At 53.7% G+C, this 12,985-nt stretch overlaps 4 protein-coding genes across 4 annotated transcripts; 3 read left to right on the top strand and 1 right to left on the bottom strand.

Moving 5' to 3' along the window:
- Positions 1-1,243: 1,243 nt before the first annotated feature.
- Positions 1,244-2,239, top strand: A1O1_09079 (uncharacterized protein; the record flags this gene model as incomplete). Its single annotated transcript, XM_007729935.1, has 1 exon — positions 1,244-2,239. The coding sequence occupies one exon, from the start codon at positions 1,244-1,246 to the stop codon at positions 2,237-2,239; it is 996 nt and encodes a 331-aa protein (XP_007728125.1).
- A 507-nt stretch (positions 2,240-2,746) lies between these two features.
- On the top strand, positions 2,747-5,359 carry A1O1_09078 (uncharacterized protein; the record flags this gene model as incomplete). The annotated part of the gene is made up of 1 exon (XM_007729934.1): positions 2,747-5,359. The coding sequence occupies one exon, from the start codon at positions 2,747-2,749 to the stop codon at positions 5,357-5,359; it is 2,613 nt and encodes an 870-aa protein (XP_007728124.1).
- A 959-nt stretch (positions 5,360-6,318) lies between these two features.
- A1O1_09077 (uncharacterized protein) lies at positions 6,319-11,637 on the bottom strand (the record flags this gene model as incomplete). The annotated part of the gene is made up of 2 exons (XM_007729933.1): positions 6,319-11,349; positions 11,407-11,637. The coding sequence occupies 2 exons, from the start codon at positions 11,635-11,637 to the stop codon at positions 6,319-6,321; spliced, it is 5,262 nt and encodes a 1,753-aa protein (XP_007728123.1).
- Positions 11,638-12,028: 391 nt separating this feature from the next.
- Positions 12,029-12,739, top strand: A1O1_09076 (40S ribosomal protein S11; the record flags this gene model as incomplete). The annotated part of the gene is made up of 3 exons (XM_007729932.1): positions 12,029-12,209; positions 12,353-12,591; positions 12,671-12,739. 3 exons carry the CDS (start codon positions 12,029-12,031, stop codon positions 12,737-12,739), a joined length of 489 nt encoding a protein of 162 aa, XP_007728122.1.
- Between the last annotated feature and the right edge of the window lie 246 nt (positions 12,740-12,985).

The following is a 12,985-nucleotide window of genomic DNA, read 5'->3' as shown; positions in this document are numbered from 1 at the left end:
GGGCCCAGGAGACTTCCCGTCCGGAACAAGGTGAAAGATTGTGTGAGTATGAGGTATTCGGCAAGACATAGTGTCCCGAGAGATGAGTAGGGTGGAGAGATTTCTGGACGAAAGCTCCTCGATTGCTGGGATTTTCTGATGGGAGCCAGGACATGAGAAATTGGATCCGACGGTGGTCTGAGATGAGCCTTATTTTGAACACGCCAGTCTCCTCGCTCAGGCCCCGACGAGATTGAGACTCTTGAAGAACCCCATGTCTTCCCCTGAAGTCGGACGGACAACAGCTATTGCTGCAATTCGTGCTGTTGTCTCAGGCGGCCAACACGCTAATTTGATCTGTTGCGGTGGAGCTGGAAGAAAAAGAAGTCAGTCGAGATCCAAATGTCACTTGACCTCTTGGAATGGTAATCCCTGGCTCCTACATTCCAACGTTCCCCTCGACGTGAATGTTGACAATTCCAACGCGCCCCTTTAATAGACTCGTCTTGTGCCCTCCACCCTCCACCGCCTCTACCGAATTCTTCCACTCATCCTTCACCCGCGACAATAGATCGGACCGTCTACCACTTCGATTCGGCTCGACATGTTGGTTTCGAGAAATCTCCACCACCTGATTCATCCCGCAGCACTAGGAGAGAGCCGACTCCTGACCCACTCCCCCAGGCCCAAGGTGACATTGATCTCACCGAACTCCTCCAACAGCCATTGCGTGATTTCGAGATTCAGAAGATCGCACATTCTTTTCACGTCTATTACCCAGGCCACCGATACAGTGCGGAAGTCTCTCAAGAATGGGACCGCATCTGGGAAATATATACCCGAAGGGATGCGAATGGCCGTCCGCTCTATCGTGGACCCGATCTGCGGGGACGGGCTGGAGAGCAGCGGGCACATATCATGATTCGACACAGCATCAAGAAACGATGGGGAAAGCTAGGAGTGTGGAAGGCCGAATGGGGGATCCCAACCAGCGGCTCTAGCTTCACGGACAGTCAAAGGTTCAGCGAGGGTCACAGCATGCACCCCTGGGCGTGGGATCGGCGCCCACGATGTATAAGACTAGAGCGAAATCTCGATTCCCCACAGTTTTGGTGGCAAGAAGAGGTCAGTTGGCCCTAACGAATGGAAGAATCCCCAGATGAGCGAGCGGTTCGACTTTACCTCGAGAGGGAAGGTCAATGGAGCGAGACTGTCAAGGTACGGTCTTCAGGGGTTGAAGATCCACACGACACTGCTGCGGTAGATGATCGTGAGTCCTGGATCAAGTCGGCCTTGGTTCGTGTGGGCACTGGAGGCTTTGGTGGAGGATACGATCCTACCCCGCGACCCAAAGCACAATTGGCTGGCCGGCTATGAAGAGGCGCGGGTGAATGTCAGAGCTCGGTGGAAAGAGCAGGGATACTGGAAAGACAGTTGGACTAACAGTATGCCCCACGACGCGAGGTTTGGATGGTCACCGAAGGCTGCAAAAAAAGACGAGCCGGCTGCATTGACAGACGTGCCGGGATGGAAATCGGGACATGAGTCCCCGTCACCAGAGCCTCCGGAGCCAAATAACATGGACTTTACCCCGTCCGAGATTGATGCGCTGGAAGCGATACACACTCCTCCCCCGTCGCCGTCGCCGCCGCTGCCGGAAGTTGCACTCGGACGTCCTGCTTTTACATTCAACTTGTTTGGAGGGGACACAGCACCATCAGCGTCTGTAGGGTCGATGTCAAACCCCCTTGCAGATGAGAATGGCGATCACGAGGGCACCGGACCAGGAACTGCAGCAGTAGTCACAAGTGGAGAGTCAGCACGGTTGTCGCTGGAGGACAACGTCGACATGGCTCCTCGCACGGAGCAGAGGCGAGTCGCTCCCCGTGCAACACCACGCAAGCAACAGCGTCGTCCCACCGCGCATCGCGTCTTCAAAGGTTCAGGCACTGGTACCACCCTTTCGACAGCACAGTCCGAAGTCTCTTCTCCGGTCTCCGAGATGACAGAGCCAAGGCAGCGAGCATCTCGAGCTCCGGCCTCTAGAATCACCAAGCAAGCTCGGCCACTCCGTCGCGGCTTTATATTCACAGAAAGAGAACGTCGATTGAGCATGTCGCAATCCGTGAAAGCTTCAGACCAAGACGATATGAAAACACAATCGCAGCTGCTCCCACCGTCAACAATACGTCGGTCGCGACCAGAACAACCAGAACGACGAGTGGTGACCTCGAAGAGAGGCATGTGGCTAAATCATTGAAAGCGCAAGGTGTGGTAAAGCGACGAGGCCGTTCAAGACGTCAGAGTGCTTGAACAGAAAATGTATATACACCGTATTGTCTCCGTCGTTCATTTCGAGTAAGAGGGAATGTTTCTGAAGGATCAGGTCGTTCAATAGCTACAGAGTAGAACATACGTCTATCTTATAGAGGCCACTAACTGTTGTACGATAAGATAAGAGCCTTTATCGAGCTACTAGTATGTATTAGTACGTAGTTAGTCGTACCACTAAGTACTAGTCGAGGCTGGCTTCAACCTTGGCGCCTAGTGATCTGATCTTCCACTGCACTGCATTGCAACAGCGGGAATCTTCTCGCCTCTATCCCAAGTCAGACATCGTTCGAAGACCAACCTAGGAATCCTCATAAAGAGATAACTTTCCGCGCGCCCTACGGTATCCGGGCCTCCACTGCCTCCGGATTCGGTCGTCAGCAGCCACACAACATCGCCTGCTCGCCTTCAATTGTTGCGCCTCTTACATGCCATCATGGCGACTACAATGGTGAACGGCCATCATGATATTGACGTTCCAGCACCGCCTGTTGACCCTGTCTCAAGACCACAGACCCCTCCGCCTCCGCCTCTCGCGGCAACCAACCCTCCTCCACCACCGCCAACTGCAGACATTGCGCCGCCTCCACCTCCATCCGACATCAGTGTTCCTCCTCCGCCGCCCGAAAGCGTACCGCCACCGCCGAGCGATGACGCAGAGCCACCCGTCACTGGATCGAAACCTCTTCAACCACCCAAGAAGAAAGGTTGGGGATCCAGCAAGCCGGCCAAGGCCACGCCACTGAGCGTGGAAGAACTATTGAAGAAGAAACGAGAGGCTGATCTTGCTGCCAGCAAGCCGAAGTTCTTGTCGAGGGCGGAACGTGAGCGTCTGGCGTTGGAAAAGCGTGCGAAAGAAGTCGAGGCGGCCGCAGGCGCAAAGCCTCAAAATGGCATTCTTCGAGATGACTTTGATGGCACCTCCAAGGAATCCGAGCGGTCGCATGCCCGCTCAATCCCGAATGGGCCGAAAGCTACACGCAACGGAGACATCCCAACAGGTCCCGCTGCAATGCGGTCGAGGGACCACAACAGAGGTGTTGATCTGACACCGCCCGCACCTCCGAAACCTATAGCATTCGGTCAGGATTCAAAGACGAAAAAGCGACAGGCAGACGAGGGCTCGTCAGATACGGTAGAGACCGATTTGATACGACAGAGATATATGGGTGCCAACACAAATGTGTCGACATTTTCCGCACTTAAGAAGAGACGGCGGACGACAGAAAAGAAATTTAATTTCGAATGGAACACTGAAGAAGACACGACTCCGGACTACAATCCGATCTACAACGACCGAGCACAGCCTACATTCTTCGGCCGTGGCCGACTGGGAGGATTTGACGACCAACTTGCAGAGGATGCTGCGAGGAAATATGCCGAAGCGTTACAGTCGAGAGATGGCGAGGCTGGAGCCGCACGCGCCCAAGAGATCCTCGAGATGGAACGGAGGAGGAAAGAAGAGTCGAACCGAATGGCGATTGATAAGCACTGGAGCGAGAAGAGGTTGGATCAGATGCGGGAACGAGATTGGCGAATCTTCAAAGAAGACTTCAACATCAGCACCAAAGGAGGAGGCATCCCCAACCCGATGCGGAATTGGCAAGAGTCGGGACTGCCACGGCGGTTATTGGAGATCATCGAGCAAGTGGGATACAAGGACCCTTCGCCGATTCAAAGAGCCGCCATTCCCATCGCCCTCCAGAATCGAGATCTCATTGGTGTTGCCGTGACTGGATCCGGTAAGACAGCGGCCTTCCTCCTACCCCTGTTCGTCTACATCTCGGAACTACCACGTCTGGACGAAGACGAGACACGCCGAAACAATGGACCTTACTCGATCATCCTCGCCCCGACGCGTGAATTGGCGCAACAAATCGAGATTGAGGCTCGAAAGTTCGCCACTCCACTCGGCTTCACCGTGGTATCCATCGTCGGTGGCCACTCCATCGAAGAGCAGGCATACAACCTCCGCAACGGCGCGGAGATCATCATCGCCACCCCCGGCCGTCTCGTGGATTGTATTGATCGACGCATCATTGTGCTCGAACAATGCTGCTACGTGATCATGGATGAAGCAGATCGCATGATCGACCTCGGGTTCGAAGACCCTGTGAACCACATCCTCGACGCCCTCCCCGTGGGCAACGAGAAACCGGACACGGAAGCGGCCGAAGACGGTCGAGCCATGTCGCAGCCCATCGGCGGCAAAGACCGCTACCGACAGACGATGATGTACACGGCCACCATGCCGGCCGCCGTGGAACGCATTGCCCGGAAGTACCTGCGGCGCCCTGCGATCGTGACGATCGGCAACGTCGGCGAGGCGGTCGAGACGGTCGAGCAGCGCGTCGAGTTCGTCGCGGGCGAAGACAAACGCAAGAAGCGGCTGCAACAGATCCTGGCGTCAGGCGAGTTCCGCCCGCCCATCATCGTCTTCGTCAACATCAAGCGCAACTGCGACGCCGTGGCGCGCGACATCAAATCCATGGGCTTCAGCTCCGTCACGCTGCACGGCTCCAAGACGCAAGACCAGCGCGAGGCCGCGCTGCAGTCGGTGCGCGACGGCAAGACCGACGTCCTGGTCGCCACCGATCTGGCCGGTCGCGGTATCGATGTCCCCGACGTCTCGCTCGTCGTCAACTTCAACATGGCCAACAACATCGAGTCGTATACCCATCGTATCGGCCGTACCGGTCGTGCCGGCAAGAGTGGTGTCGCCATCACCTTCCTCGGCAACGAGGATGCCGATGTCCTCTATGACCTCAAACAGATGCTGATGAAGAGCAGTATCAGTCGTGTCCCGGAGGAGTTGAGGAAACATGAGGCCGCCCAGCAGAAGAGCCAACGTAGTGCCGGTGGCGGCGGTACGGCCAAAAAATCTATCACTGCCAGCGATGAGAGCGGTGGATATGGTGGGAAAGGGGGCGGAGGCGGCGGTGGTAGCAATGGGTATGGAGGAGGAGGTGGTGGTGGTGGCGGTGGTGGTGGATACGGTGGGAGAGGAGGCGGCGGCGGCGGCGGCGGCGGCGGCGGTGGTGGATGGTGAAGATAGACAAGACAGACCTCAGTTGGACTTGTTATACGTATTACCAACACTGTTACCGCTATTATACTATGACGCTGCTGTTGCTGCTGCTGCTACTGCTGCTACTGCTGCTACTGCTGCTACTGTTGCTACTGCTCTCGCTGTTCTTCCTGTTTCTCGTCCTATAGTGTGGGAAATACGGATGTTTGTACCACAGGATATATGCTCTGAAACCCCCTTGCCCTGTCTTTGCTAGCAGCTTTGGGTTGCTGAATAGAACGAGGCGGGAGTCGTTGTTTCTTCCGAAAATCAGGTATCTAGACCCGAAAAGAGCATTGAATACCTCTGTATAATAATATATCATGTATCATGTATCATGTATCAATCATGTTTGAAGAACCTCTTCTGGCTCTATCCCTAGATACAGAACAAGAACAAGAACAAGGGCCGCCTCTTGAGACTGCCTCCTGGTTTGCGGGCTTATCGAACTTTCCAGTGAAACATGTACTTAGTCCTAGGATCTTGGAACAGGAGACAGGACAACGGTTGGTCAAGTAACAAACATCAAGTCAAAGGGAGTTGAAAACAAAATACACTCATGATGAACACATACAGACTATCGAGGTATAGAAAAAAATGTCCAAGATGAATTCAAATTCACAAAGCCAACGGATGTCCTAACGCGCCAGAGAAGAACACGATCAAATTGACAAGCTCATGCTGACCCTTATGCGCATGCGTGTCTTTGTTCTCGAATCCCTCAGGGGTTCAATCAAACACCACTGCAAGGCTGAACAATCGACATCTTGCCTCTTCCAGATCCAACCAAAATCCAAAAAGCCAGGAAGCTCTCTCCCAGCTCCCAGCTCCCATCGTCATCAGTTCATTGATTCATTCAGCAGTCCAGTCAGTCACAGTCATCACTGCTAAGACTTTATATCCCCACACCTTCATCTCCAGCTCGGTCTTGACGCTGATGATCAGATCGGACTTCTTCTCAAGGCCCCAACACGCTTGATCGGAGTATGCATCATGACCTCCTGCATCTCTGGTGGGATGGCCGCTTTGGGAACCTGCATTGGCGTATGCATCGGCATCTGCATCTGTGCGTCTTTATCGGCCCAGTCGAGCCTCGTCTTGACCAGTTCCTCCGAGTCGTGCATTTTCCCCGCCGCCAAGATCGGGAGGGCCGGGTTGAAGTTTTCCTTGTCAGCTGCCGCGGCTGAAACGCCTTGCTGTTGGTGTTGCTGATGTGACGACGTCTGCATGGTAAACTTCTCAAGACGCTGCTTGGGAATGGGCAGAGCTTTCTTCTGTACCAGATTACTGCGCTTGGGGGCGAGCGGTGACCGCTTCGGGGCTGACGAAGAAGTCGTGACTGGTCCTAAAGCTGAAGTTGGAGCATATCTTGACACGACGACACCGTCGCCAATTGCCACTGCAGGAACAGAAACAGAAGCTGGGGCTTGAGTAGTAGCTTTGACCTCTTCCTTGCTCTGGACGGCCCTCTCCTCTTTCGACCTCTCGGTCTGCATCTGCATTTGTTGTCGCTGTTGCTGGAACCACGCCCGAAAGCCTTGAACGGCGCTGACACATGCACCCTCACCTAAGGTCCGACTCTCGACTTCCTTCCCAAGAGCGTGCTGGACTTTCCGACACTTGGCACCGCTCAGAATGTCCGATACTGATCCGTAGACAGCATTGGCAGTCACATTCGTGGAAGCTACCATCGCACCATCATTGAGAATCGTCGCTGTGACGGTGAAGTCAATGTCCACGCGCCCGCCTTGATCCGGTAGAACCAGCACCACCTTGATAGACAATTTCTCATCGCTTAGGATCGACGCCGTGGTAATGCCAACCAGATTGAGCAGACGTATCTCTTCAGACACTTTGCATGCAACATCCCAACCCTGAGAGACAGTCGACAGAAGTGTTTTGGATGCGACGGAGCCTTTGGGCATCATTGCGAAGACATGCAGTTGACTTCTGATCATCTGCAGGAAGAAGCGCTTCTCAGTAGATAACTGTGGTGGTCGTTCTTCGAGATCGTCTTCATCTGTGGGCGCAAATGTCAAACTGATAGGCGCTGTCGGACCAGAGACTGATGCCGACTTCCTCCCTGATCTCCGTCGAGGAGCTTTGGCAGTGTTGCACTGAAAAGCTTGTGGGTGGAAAAACAATCGGAGGTCATCCTTGTACACGATGGTGAGAGCAGGACCGCAGTCGCTGGGTTCATCCGCGTCCTCCTCTACCGCGAGCATCCGCCAGCCCGTCTGCTTTTCAATAGTCTCGACCTTCGACTTGAACGCCAGGACGTCAGCGGCGGGCCATCCCTTGTGCTCTTCTCTCACGCGGTCTGCCTCTGCGATCTGCTCTAGCATCTCGACCTTCATTTCCTTGGCCGCAGCGACAGCCTCATCCTTCCCCTTCATTTGCTCCCGCAAACTCTCCAGCAAAGCAGATCTCTTGAGGCCGTAGTCATTAGCAGCCCGCAATTGATGGCGACAGTCGTTCAAGGCCTCTTGGTCAACACTGTTCAGTTCTTCGAGCCTCTGTTGTAAGGACAACTTCTGTCTTTCAAGTTCCGATTGCTCGTGCAGCAATTGTGGTATCACTCCATCCAAGGTCGTCCGCTGCTGGTCTAAAAGAGCCAAGTCGGTGCTCATTCCTTGATTGATACCCTCGAGACCAGCTCTAAGACCTTCCACAAGCTGGGCTCGCCATTGGTACCATCCTTCTTTGCTTTGAAGGCGAGCATTGGCTTTTCCATTGCGGAATTGGTTGTCCATCACCAACTTCACATCTGGTCGAGCATCCAAATATTCACGAAAGAGTGGTGGTTGTTCAGCCAACGTTTCGGCCTCAATGGTTCGAATGATCTTTCGACCGGTAGAGATGTAGGACTTTAATTCTCTCGTGGCATGTTGATATAATTCCAGTAGAGGTAATGTTGTGGCGGCAGCAACAAACGTCGCTTCGGTACTATTGTGGTCACCACCGTCTTGAGGTTCTGTTGATGGCATTGACTGCGCCATTGTATGTCTTCTCTTGGTCGTCGAGAGTTCGATGAAGTGAATATTTGTCATATTCAAGAACTCTTGCAGCGAGATCTTATCCTGTTCGCTGTCATCATCTCCATATTCCATCTGAGCCGTCGAAACATCGATGGCACCAACGACGTTGTCCATCTTGTCTTCGAATGAGGTCGGTCGTGCATCGTCATGGATTTCAACATCACGGTAGCGGCCGACAGAAGATGGGCTCGGTGCGACACTTTTTCGTTTGGGTGAGGCATTTGCAAGTGTCGGAGTTATGCCCTCAGTGCTTGCCACATCATGGAGAAACTTCAGTCTGCCTGTAGTCTCGTCTTTACTCGGCGGCTTTGGCAGGTGAACCTTCTTGACCGGGCTGCCTTCTCGGGAGACCATTTTCAAGCGTTTCGGAGTTGAGTCAGCTTCATCCTCATCGTCCAGATCGAGCTCTGCGGGCCTCTTGCCCAGAAGCCCCTTAGCAGCGCCAACCGCAAGGCTCTTTCTGCCTTTGAGTTTGCTGGTCTTTGGCTTCTTGGGCGACATGGCATCGATCATACCCTTCAGTTGCAATGTGGCTGTCTCTTCCTGCTGCTGATCAGCCTCCTGCTCCATGATGAAACGACCACTTTCACGCCGATGTTCTTCAACTCGTTCAGCCTCCACTTCATGTCCAAGAACCTTCGGATCTTCCAGTCGTAAGCGTCTCGGCTCAGTATTACCAAGCTTGAACTGTGGTACACTTTCGCCAATGCTGGCACGACGGTCGAGTATCTCAGACACCCGAGGAGACCCGATCCCCTCCTTGTCAAGGCCGATGCCGCTCGATCTTCGTCGCATCATCTGGATCTTCGGGGCCTGCAGAACGACACTAGGGGTCTGTTGGCCAGTCTCCGAGTCTCTCGAAAACAAAGTATTTGCTTTGAGATTTGCTTCTCGCTTGACAGAGCCAGGTGAACTTCTAGCCTTGATTTCAGCTTTGAACAGCTTTTTAGGCGACGCCGTTCGGTGTGTCACATTGGCCGAGAGTGGCGTCTTGTTGGGTGGTTCTGCACGGGCGGGGAGGGGTGTGATCTGCTTTGATGGCGTGCCGTGCTGAGTTCTGTCTGTAGACTTGACCGGTGTGCTGCGCTGAGGTTTTGATTGTGGCGTGGTCGAAGACCTCGTTGCACTTCGCTGGGCCCTGCCTGACAATCGGGGTTTCAGAGCAAGGCTAGGGCTACCTGTTTCTGACGCCACAGAAGTCATATGTTGATGCGACTTTGGCGTTGACTTTGGAGTTGTTTGTTGAGCTGGCTGTCCTTTTGGCGTCATCGATACGGTGTTCTCAACTATAGCAACCCCCCCAGATTTTCTGGTCGCTCTCTTTGCTCCAGCCGGAGTTTGATCGAGAATGGTACCAACCGCCCGAGTCATCTCCATAGCCATTGTTTGCTCGTCCTCTACATCAGTCTGTGGCTCAGTCTGCTCTTCGATAGGTGCCAGGATACCTCCCACAGCAGTTGTCATATCCATGCTTTCATTCTCGTCGGTCTGCTCGGACAACCCAGATTCTCTGCGTGCTGAATTGCCCAAAACTCCTCCCACAGCAGTGGTGAATTCCATAGTTATGTCTTCATCAGCTCTGACATTCGTCGTATTGCCAGTCGTTCGGTCAGCCTCAACATCGATGATGCCACCTTGCACCATGGTGAATTCCATGGGTTCGTCGCATGTTGACTCGCCCGCAGATGAACGGCGGCGGCGGACACTGCTTCTCCGACGAGACATTGGTGACTTTCCACCTTTCTTGCTTGGAGATTGTCTCGATACAATGCGCCCGACAGCCATCGTAACATCCATAGTCATTCCTTCCGTCTGGTCTTCGTCCTCTTGGATATCTGGATATATTGGTTGCTGCAGAGTGGTAGCCTGGCGCGGAACTTCGAATGGGTTGACATTTTCCTGATCAAACACGGCGCTGCCTTCCGGGTCTGCAGTGCGTTTCCGAGCCCAGGGCTGGAATGCGTTGGTGACTGTTCCTGTTGCCAGCTCCATGGACAGATCATCGCTTTGTTCATCGTAGTCAATCCCGCGCGTGCCAGCCTGACTAGCAGCTTGCCGAAGACGATCCTCCAGGCTCGAATGTGTGCTCGACCCGGAGTCTTCAGAGGCGATGGTTTGGGCAGTGCCATCATCCAAGCTCATGGCAGTGTCACCATCGGTGTCGGACTCATCAGAAGACTCAATACCTTCCTCAACACGGAGCGGACTGCTGTTTGCAATAACGTCTCCTGAGGGGCTGGAAGAGAACACTTCGTCTTGCGAAGCGTCCAACAGTGGCTCGGAAAGACCCGAACTTCTTCTCCGACGCTTCTTTTGGTGAAGATCCCGCTGATGCGCCGGCGATTCCGCGGCTATTTGGTGTTCTGGTTCTTCGATGGGGGTCGAAGGCGCCGCTGCGGTCTCTGGGGACAGCGCTGAGGCGACCGGGGACTGAGCTGCTGTCATTGACGATTGTCTTCTCGTAGAATTGGTCGCAGAACTTGTGGTAGAGTCTTCTGCGAGCTCCATAACACTCCACGTATGCAAAGTTGCCTCCGGGGCAAAAGAAACTCTCCTGTTTGCCAGCGATTTCCGTCTTGCAGCTCTGCGCTCTAATATTGCTTGTTTTTCAGCCTGTCGTTTGAGCTCCTCCTCCTGCTGTCGCTCGAGATTATCCGCACTTCCAGCGTCCGATCTACTAGGCATGCGTCGCCTAATTGGACTGAAAGGATCCGCGATCTTGTCCTCGCCAGTGAGTGAGGTTTCAACTGCATCTTGCGTGCTAGGTCCTGGTGTCGAGAAATCAATGAGGAGGTCTTCGCCGCCATTTCTGCTCGGTGATCGACCCTTCCCTGTGCTTCGCTTGCGCAATTCGTCGAACGTGGGAATTGCTTTAGGCGGTGTAAGAGGTACTGTAGGTTTGAGGATTGACTTGATCTGGAAAGGAGCTGTGGTCTATGGATAGTTAACAACAACAACAAGCCCCTTCGCGACGATGCATGTTGCGCTCACCTTTGTAGTGTTTCCCGTAGACTCTGTCAACGCCTCAAGGCCACCTGGCCCAAGACTCTTGCCACGCGACTTCTTTTTCATCACTTGCGCGACATTGTTCTGTGCTTGTAGCGCAGCAATATCTGTCGTGATGTTGTCTTTCAAGGCCGAGATTTTGGACGACGGCACATGCGCAATTGACTGGCGCGCCTTTGGCCTGGGAGCCTTGCGATCAGTAGCGGAATCAGCCATGGCTATGCGCTACCAGATCCACAAGATCTGGGTTTTGCTGTATGTCTAGAAGTGTTGCATGGTAAGAATGATAGATTCTACTATAGCGAACAACGACCTGACCAGATCCGCGTCCCACCATGGAAAACGAGCGAGTCCCATTGGCATTGCGGTCCACCGTGACACACTAATCCCGAAGGGGAAAGCATAAACACGAGAAGAGCTCGAGATCACGTGTGCAGCCTCCCCCACCTCTTTCGAGACTAGTGCCACCAGCCCGCCAAGAATGCTACGCACAGCGGGCTCAACTTTTGGAAAACCTCCCGGCCACATTTCGCAGTTGAAGTTTCACGACCACGCCGACGACGACAAATACTCCCCTTTCGCCCACCGCTTGTCAACCACCGCAAACATGGCGACCGAGTTGACCGTCCAGTCCGAGCGCGCGTACCAGAAGCAGCCGCACATCTTCCTCAACCACAAATCCAAGGCCGCGAAGAGCAGGAGCGCAGGCAAGGGTGGACGAAGATGGTACAAAGATGTCGGTCTGGGTTTCAGAACGCCCAAGACGGCCATTGAAGGACACTACATTGGTCAGTAGAACTCTGGGGATCACTTCTCGAACAGCAATGCCGTCGTGGAGAATTGAAAAGCATTTTTCGCTGCTTCAAATATGCTGGAAGGTTCGTTATGGAATGAGAACTATGTCTAACCTGTGCGACTTGCTTTTCTACAGACAAGAAATGCCCATTCACCGGCATGGTTTCTATTCGAGGCCGTATCCTCACCGGCACCGTCGTTTCCACGAAGATGCACCGAACCTTGATCATCCGCCGAGAATACCTCCACTTCGTCCCCAAGTACGCCAGATACGAGAAGAGACACACGAACCTGGCCGCCCACGTTTCCCCTGCTTTCCGTGTTGAGGAAGGTGATACCGTCACTGTTGGTCAATGCCGACCTCTCAGCAAGACTGTAAGATATTCCCTCTCCGACATTTCCACAGCACTGCCGGCTTCTGCGCTCCAGACAGTGTGCTGATCAGTCTGTTTAGGTCCGATTCAATGTTCTCCGTGTGCTGCCCCGAACTGGCAAGGCCGTCAAGTCTTTCAAGAAATTCTAAGGTAGTTGAGCTGTGTCGAAGCATTGCAGGGTGGAAAGGCGAGTGGACATTGCTAGTGGTTCGGATTGAGCAAAAAGAGGACATGCGCATACTGTCCCACGGCATGGTTTTATGGGCAGATATCCTGGCGTCATGAAGCACAGACCAGAGTTAGAGGATGTGCCGCCGGCATGAAGCCGCGCCAGAAACAAATACCAACCATTGAAATCAGAAAAGCAAGGGCGTCATGATTTTTATGTCAATTGC

The sequence above is a fragment of the Capronia coronata genome (assembly GCF_000585585.1).
Source record: "Capronia coronata CBS 617.96 chromosome Unknown acBCG-supercont1.11, whole genome shotgun sequence".
Lineage (NCBI taxonomy): Eukaryota > Fungi > Ascomycota > Eurotiomycetes > Chaetothyriales > Herpotrichiellaceae > Capronia > Capronia coronata.
Note: the sequence above shows the minus strand (reverse complement) of the source record. Positions and strands in the feature narration are given on the sequence as shown.